Raw genomic sequence first — 8,914 nt, forward strand, 5'->3', positions numbered from 1 at the left:
GAGGGCAACTATCACCATTTTTTGCAAGGTAGCTTGAAATCGACAATATTCTTTGACTGACAGGCATATCCCAAGAATAAAAAATAAACCACATCACCAAATTTCGGAAAGGTCTTTCAATGAGTTAGCATATAATGGTTCTGTCACAATGGGAGCTTTGTCTGAACAGCAGATATCCCAACAACCTTTATTTTCACAAATTCTGAGTAAATTATAAACTCAAATGGAAAAGAAAATCACAAAAAGTACAGAAATCATATTCAAAACAGAACTAAAGTCAATTTATTCAAAGAAACTGTAATTGTTATACAAAGGTGGCAATACAGGTAAAGATTAATTGTTTGTCCAGCTTTTTCAGGAAACTCACAGGAACTAGAGTAGGTTGTTGAGCATGTCTTGAGAACATGCTTATTCTATAATGTACTTCCATTCCCATCTTTTCCTGACCTTCCTTAATACAGAATCCATCAATCTTGATTTTAAAATAATCTTGGTGACCTGACCTGCCATTAAGACAATAGAAACTGTTTGGTGAAGGTTTCCCAAACTTGTTTGGAAATAATTTTGTTCATCTTACCATCCCCTTAAATCTAACTGTAAAGTAACTTAGAAGTTCAGTCAGGACTCCCTTTAACCTTCTAAGATCTAGGGAATATAACTGTGGTTTGGGTAACAACCACACACCAAGTCTTGGCTATCCTTCAACAGAAATATTTCACAATGTTCTTATTATTCTTTTTTAAATATTAAAATAAACTTTATTCATAATAAACAAAACATTTACAATAAACTATGCAAAGCCTTTTCATTCTTTACATTGGAGGTCAGTGCTTTCAGTTCTGTTCTATTGCATTCCGCACATCAATAGCACTGCTGGGTTTCCTCACCCATTCTGGCCCCTCCTTCTCCAAAAGCAGAAGAACCCTATACTGTGGACCTTCTCCATCGAGCCATTGCCGTGACTGCACCGAGCTTCGGTGTTCCCTGCAGCCTGGAATGCTGGAACTGTTGAAATGTACTAGTTGGTAGTATTCCTCCACGGACATCTCGATGTGCTGGAAGACCAACAGTATTTGGGCAGACCAACGCGCAACTTACACTGAGTAGATAACCAGCCGCAACACCTGATGTTGCCCTCCATGTATGTCCGTGGGATCAGCGAGCCCTTTGTCAAGCTGCTACTCTGGATGAATCACGGCATAGGCCTCTTTCTCCACACCCCGTACACAAATCCACAGTCCGCAGAGGTGAGCTGAGGGCTCTTTCCTACAGCAGTCATCCCGTGGCGCGAGCGATGCTCCAGTCATGCTCCAGTAAGATCTGACTGGGAGGGTTTCTCTCATGGCCAGTCAGGAAACGTCTTGGTTCCTGTAGGTGAGGTCTGGCGATGAGGCATTCTACCAGAGAGTCTGGATAGTCTACTCATCAAGTCCTTCTCCTGCAATGTCGGCAGGATTTTCCAAGACCCGACAAACTTGTGGTAAAATGTGTTGTTCTGGAAGAACTTTTCCGGGAAGGACAGGAAGTATAGTTTGTTATTCTACCGGTTAAAGCAGGGTGAACTCACATTCACCTGCATTAAAATACTTGGATAATAGATTTGTCTTCACTGGCCTAATTTATCAGAAACACTTTATAATTAATGTGTCTGTTTACACCACTCATAAAGTTTCCGTTTACACCAGACAACTTTTCACTGTTCTCTCATCTTTCTGAGATCCTGCAGCTGAATACAATAATTCGTGCAAAAAAATAGGTGCCTGAGAGAGAGAATTTTTTAAAAATCTTGATGAGAGTCGGCAATATTCTCACTTACTTCATTTATAATTCTGCGATTAATACTAATCCCTTGGTTAACGTCAGCAAACCCTTGTAAACACTGGAAACTCCCCAGGGTCACGGTGTGAAAGATTAGCCTCTGACGCACACCTCCCGAACACGCAATCACAGGTGTCCACATTGCTGTCCAGCCGCAGAAATAGAATGCAATAGTGAGTTCCCTCCTCAGGACTTGCTGGGTCCTCAGGAAAGCCACGGGCAATGCTGCTGCTTTTAAGAAGACATCCTTGCGATACATGGAACACAAACACACAGTCCCAGGACAGCCGCCGCAGCAGCAGTGACCCGAGATTTCTTCTGATACTTTATCGCTGTTTTAACATGGTCTGAGGACTGTGCAATATAGTCAACAGTGTGGTGTACATTGTATTCAATGCTGTTTACAATCTCCTGTTGCTCAGTTACCAATACCTCAAACTGGAGGAAGAGTTCGTGAAGTTCAGCAATCTGCGACTCAAGGTCCAATAGCTGTTTGTGGCGCTCCTGGGCTTGAGCCAAGTGCTCCTTGGCTTTGAGGATTTCCAGATCCTGGCCAACAATTCGTGGAGCAGAAAGGTTCTCCACAAAACTATCAACGTCTTCGTCCTGCAGTTTCACGCCAGCAAGCTGAGTCTGCCGAAGAATTTGCTGTTTCAACTTGCCGACGTATTCGGTCTCTTTTGTGTAGTGCGAAGTTAGGATCTGCTGATAGCGAGTTACCAGCGCATTATACTGATGCTGGCGAATCCTGTACTCAACCGAGTAAGGCACCTCTTGCCTTTTCCGAAAAACTACATCCTTCATGTTATCCAGCTGCGACTGAATGACCTTGGCCTCATTGGTGAACTGGCATTTGTCATCTTTCAGAGTTTTCTTTTTGTTGTAGATATTCTCATGTGCAGTTCCACACAACACCTCTCCTTGCGTCTTTTGAATAGCATGAACTAAATCTTCCAATTCGTTGAGGTTTGAGGAAATGGCTGAAATATCTTCAAAGAAACCAACTAGTCTGTTGCATTCTATCCTTGCAAACACTGGGTTGTCGATTCCATCAATACTCTCCGTGAAGTTGTCCTGCGCCGCTTTCTTTAACTCGTCCAATCTGTCCTTCATTGTAGGTGCTTGAGCCTTGCTCCAAACGTTTCCGATCAATTAATAAACCTCCGGAAACAAACGCTGCGGTTTCTATAGCCAGTACTTTCTGTATCTTTGCCAAATATTCGTGTTTGAGACAACTCCCATAGTTTACTTTCGTCACATGATATAAACACGTGTACTGTGCTTAGAATCTCCAGAGGTTAGAAAACCTAACCAGCCTCACCTCTAAGTTGCTGCAATATCTGAATAAGATTAGATAAGGCCATAAGACATATGAGCAGAATTAGGCCATTCAGCCCATCGAGTCCGCTCTATCATTCCATCATGGCTGATCCCAGATCCCACTCAACCCCATACACCTGCCTTCTCACCATATCCTTTGATGCCATGACCAATCAGGAAACTATCAACTTCCACTTTAAATACACCCACGGACTTGGCCTCCACCGCAGTCTGTGGCAGAGCATTCCACATATTCACTACTCTTTAGCTAAAAAAATCCTCCTTACCTCTCTTCTAAAGGGTCCCCCCTCAAATTTGAGGCCGTGCTGTCTAGTTCTGCATACCCCCACCAGAGGGAACACCCTTTCCACATCCACATTATCTAGTCCTTTCAACATTCAGTAGGTTTCATTGAGATCCCCCCTGCATTCTTCTAAATTCCAGTGTGTACAGGCCCAAAGCTGCAAAACACTCCTCGTGTGTTAACCCCTTCATTCCCAGAATCATCTTCGTGAACCCCCTCTGGACTCTCTCTAATGACAACACATCCTTTCTGAGATATGGGGCCCAAAACTGTTGACAGTACTCCAAGTGCGGCCTGACTAGTGTTTTATAAAGCCTCAGCATTATCTCCTTGCTTTTATATTCTATTCCCCTTGAAATAAATACCATCATTTCATTTTCCTTCTTTACCACAAACTCAGCCCTATAAATTAACCTTCTGGGAGTCTTGCATGAGGACCTTTTCACCTCTGATGTTTGAATTTTCTCCCCATTTAGATAATAGTCTGCACTATTGATCCTTTTATCAAAATACTGTATTCCATCTGCCAATTTTTTTTGCCTCCTGCTGAAACTGCATTGCTTCCTCAGCACTACTTACACCTGCACATGTCTTTGTATCATCTGCAAACTTTGCCACAAAGACATCAATTTTATTATCTTAATAATTTATAATCAATGTGAAAAGTAGTGGTCCCAATACCGACCCCTGAAGAACACCACTAGTCATCTGCAGTCAACCAGGAAAGGTCCCCTTTACTCACTGTCTCCAGCCTGTCAGCCATTCTGTTATCCATGCCAGTATCTTTCCTGTAATGCCATAAGATTTTATCTTGTTAAGCAGCCTCATGTGTGGCACTTTATCAAGTGCCTTCTGCTAATGCAAGTAAATTACATCTACTGCCTTGCCTTTGTCCACCCCGCTTGAAGAACAGAGAAGAATGTCTTTGAAGAACTCTAACAGATTTAGAAACATAGAAACTTAGAAAATCTATAGCACAATACAGGACCTTCAGCTCACAGTACTTACTCTAGAAGTTACCTAGGATTACCCATAGCCCTCTATTTTTCTAAGATCCATGTACCTATCCAGGAGCCTCTTAAAAGAACCTATTGTATCTGCCTCCACCACCAGCACCAGCAGCCCATAACATGCACTCACCACTCTGTGTAAAAAGCTTACCCCTGATGTCTCCTCTGTACCTATTTCCAAGCGCCTTAAAACTCTCGTGTTAGCCATTTCAGCCCAGGGGAAACGCCTCTGACTATCCATACGATCATCTTATACACCTCTATCAGGTCACCTCTCATCTTCCACCACTCCAGGGAGAGAAGGCCAAGTTCACTCAACCTATTCTCATAAGGCATTGTAAATCTTCTCTGCACACTTTCTATAGTTTCCACATCCTGTCAACAGCTAAATGAAGATTTTATTTCAGTATGAGTATGAGAACTGACATTACAGTAACACTTCCCAATAAAAGCAACTTTGTGTTAAAAGGGTGATAATTGCACAAAACTAAAGGAGTAACATTCTTATAAACTTGCCTGTCACTGACTGTAGCTATTTGGCAGGGAAATATGCATTTACTTACAGTGGGTACCGTGCCCACAATGTAAACATACCACAGGATCCCTATTCATTCCAATATGCAAGTTTTCAATTGTGAAAAAAAGTTAGCACATCTAAAATTCCATGCTGTTGTGTATCACATATCAAAGCTCAAACACCACAGATGATAATTACTTGTTGAAATTCATTCAAGCATTTCTAATACTGTAATCCAAAGACATATATAATATTCTTGATTCAATACATACAGTATGTTCATTATAATTTGCTGATCCCATAATTAAATCAAAGAGTGTCTCACAATGTAGTTAGATCCTTACACACTGCTCCCACAAAATCAGACAGGCGAAATTACCAGTTTGCCTCAGCACTTCCTGTTACTCATTGCCAAAAGTATCCATTGGCTGTTGTATTAGCCAATGAATTTTGGGAAGCTGTAGCCCATGAGGCAGCGGGAGATTAAAGCATACTCATCAGCGAATTTAGCAGACTCCTGCAATGTAGCAGTGTCCTTCTCATTTAAGTATGTTCCTACTTCAACAGGGATACTCCTTTTAAATTCCTCCATTAAAATCAACTCTTTCAATTCATTATAGTTCTCATTTACATTTTTAGAGGAAACCCATCTCTCAAAACACACAGCTTTATCGTAGGCAAATTCTACATGTTTTTTCCACAGATTTCTTCAAATTTCTTAATCTATCTCTCCAAGCTTCCGGAACCAGATCATACACCTTCAGTAAATGCTGCTTCACAATATCATAATCAAGTGCTTACCCAGCAGCTAAAGCTGTATAAACTTGTTGTGCCTTGCCTTTAATTACACTCCTTAACATCACTGGCCATTTCTCCTTTGGCCATTCTGAAAACAGAGCAACAGTTTCAAAATGTTGAAAATATTTCTCTACTTCTGTTTCACTAAATGGAGGAACCAATTTAATTTCCTGACTAATAACAAACATTTTCCTAGAACCAGAGGACTGAGTCTCGGACCTTAATTCCACCATCTCAAGTTCAAATGCCCTCTGTTTATTTTCAACTTCTAACCCACATCACTCCAAGCCCACTTTACTTTGTTCTAACTTCATTTGTTCGATTTGTAACTGCATCTCTAGATTACTTATTGGAAATATATCTAAAACCGCTTTATCAAAATCACCCACCTCTACATAGTGTGACGCAATTTTTCTCTGAATTACAGGCTTTGTTGTAGTCTTCAAAATACCTTTAAGTTTTAACCTGCTAGCAATCTCAGATACATCACTCTTTTTCAACTTCGCAAATAACTCCGGGTCTGGCGATGCCAGAAAGTTATCAATATTCATTGTTGCCAAATAACACCCACAAACCAATCAAACAAAAGAATTGGGTATTCCCCTTTTCCAAAACAGATCAATAATTAAATAAGCACTTAAGCACAAAAATGGAACAGATCCAGAGAGCCCCCAGTTGTTTTGCAACAATGAATATAGAATTGAGACCAGTTTATTTTATGAACAAAGAAACATTTATTTAAACTAGGCTCAATAACAAATGAAAAGTAAACAAATGACTAACTTAGCTGGAAGTTAATGGCTATACAGCAACTTCAACAGTTCTTAAAGCGATAAATCCAAACACAGTCCTTAAAGCAATAAATGCGAACACAGTTCTTAAAATTTCATTTTCATTTTTAGAATATTTTTATTGGTACATAGTCTTCTACAGCTATAAAATGATACAAAACTTCAATAAATTAATATACATACAAATAATAAAGCTGAAGAGATAAGCAAGCTGATCATAATATATGAAAATGAAAAAAAAGATTTTGTATATAAAGAAAAGAAGGAAAAAAGAGAACCCCAACTAACTAAGAAAAAAAACCCATTGACTACAAAAAAAGGTGGTGGGGGGAAGCCCATTAGGAATCAACCCCCGGAGCAATATGTCTTACCATCATCTATATAAATAAAGAAAAAGAATCATCAACCGCCAATTCATATTTATATAAAATAAGATTGGAAGGAAACCATATAAAATAATTCAAATTAAATGGTAATATTTGGCAAAAGAGCCTCATCTTCTCTCAAAATCGAATCGAGGATCAAAAGTTCTACTTCTAATTTTTTTCCAAACTGAGACATAACATTACTTGAGAAAACCATTCAATTAATGTAGGGATAGAGGCATCTTTCCATTTTAATAAAATAGCCCTTCTTGCTAATAATGTAACAAGTACAATTACATGTTGATCTAAAGATGAAATACCCTGAATATGATGCGGAACTATTCCAAATAGAACAGTCAATCTATTAGGTTGTAAATTAATTTTCAGAGCTTTAGAAATTGTAGAAAATAAAGATTTCCAAAATGGTTTTAATGAAGAACATGATCAGAACATATGTGACAAAGTAGCTACTTTAGTTTTACACCTATCACAGTAGTTGTCTATACTAGGAAATATTTTAGATAGTCTCTCCTTTGTTAAATAATAACGGTGAATAATTTTAAACTGAATTAAATAGTAATTGGCACATATAGAAGAAGAATTTACCTTTTTCAAAACTCGTAAGCAATCTTCATTAACAAAGGTCATATTAAGTTTTCTCTCCCAATCTTGTTTAATCTTTAGTGAGAGGTTCTCTTTTTGTAGTAAAAATAAATTATAAATTCTACCAATAGAACCTGTCACTAAAGGATTCAATTTCAAAATGGTATCTAACAAGTCAGATTCTTGCGAATATGGAAACTTAGATAAATATTGTTGTAAAAAATGTCTAACCTGAAGATATTGCAGAAAGAATGTATGAGCGAGAGAATATTTGTTAATTAACTCTTCAAAAGCCATCAATCGACCATCACAAAATAAATCTGTAAAAGAACAGATCCCTTTATTTCTCCATAGGAGAAATAATGGGATCGGTTATTGAAACATTAAATAAAATGTTTCGATATAAAGAACTAGACAGTTTAAATTGTTCAAAATTTTAAAAATTGCGAAACTGAAACCAAGTCCGTAAGGACTGTTTAATAACAGGATAAAGATTTAAATTTGGAATTTTAGAGAGCTGTAAAGGTAATGGAGCTCCTAATAATGAGGTTAAATTAAATTGTTTAACAGCTTTTAATTCCAAATCAACCCAAATTGATTTTTGGCTCTTGTTGAGCCAAGATAGCCAAAAAAATAATTGTCTGATATTAACAGCCCAATAATACAGTCTTAAATTAGGAAGAGCAAGTCTACCATCTTTTTTAGATTTTTGTAAATTATACTTATTAATTCTTGGTCTCTTATTGTTACAAATAAAGGACAAAATAAGAGAGTCAACTTGATCAAAAATTTTTTTAGTTAAAAAGATAGGTATATTTTGGAAAATATATAAAAATCTAGGTAAAATCATCATTTTCACAGCATGAATATGACTTATTAAAGAGAGAGTAAGTGGATTCCATCTAGAAAATAGTTGTTTCATGGAGTCCATTAAAGGAACTAGCTTTATAAAGATATTTATATTTTTAGTAATTAAAATACCTAAATATTTAAAAATTAATACTTCTAAATGGAATATCATTATATATTAAAACAGGAGAATTTAATGGAAACAATTCGTTTTTATTCAAGTTAAGTTTATATCCTGAAAATTTACCAAAATCTTTTAGTGTTTCCTAAAGATTAGGAATTGATTCCTGGGGGTTCATCATTGAGAATGGCAGCTGAAGTCACTAGCTCCTCTGGAAAAATGCATATTAAGCCCCATTAACCCATCAAATATAGTATTTTTCAAAAGTATTTGAATAGATAAAAGGGGCAAGAATGGGGAAAAAGAATGGAAATAAAAAAGCGACACTGCGGAGCCTGCGGCCGAGAGGAGTGCAGCGAGCGGCTCTCCTACCCGACCATGTGCTAGCGAGGCAGATGCTGGGCCTCGTTCAGGCGAA

General features: G+C 38.0%; 1 protein-coding gene across 1 annotated transcript; it reads right to left on the minus strand.

The window, feature by feature from the left end:
* Positions 1 to 321: 321 nt before the first annotated feature.
* Positions 322 to 2,931, minus strand: LOC132397782 (syntaxin-3-like). The gene has a single exon (XM_059976542.1). The coding sequence runs from the start codon at positions 2,929 to 2,931 to the stop codon at positions 2,053 to 2,055; it is 879 nt and encodes a 292-aa protein (XP_059832525.1). The 3' UTR covers positions 322 to 2,052.
* Between the last annotated feature and the right edge of the window lie 5,983 nt (positions 2,932 to 8,914).

This window comes from Hypanus sabinus, chromosome 8, assembly GCF_030144855.1.
Source record: "Hypanus sabinus isolate sHypSab1 chromosome 8, sHypSab1.hap1, whole genome shotgun sequence".
In the NCBI taxonomy this organism is placed as follows: domain Eukaryota; kingdom Metazoa; phylum Chordata; class Chondrichthyes; order Myliobatiformes; family Dasyatidae; genus Hypanus; species Hypanus sabinus.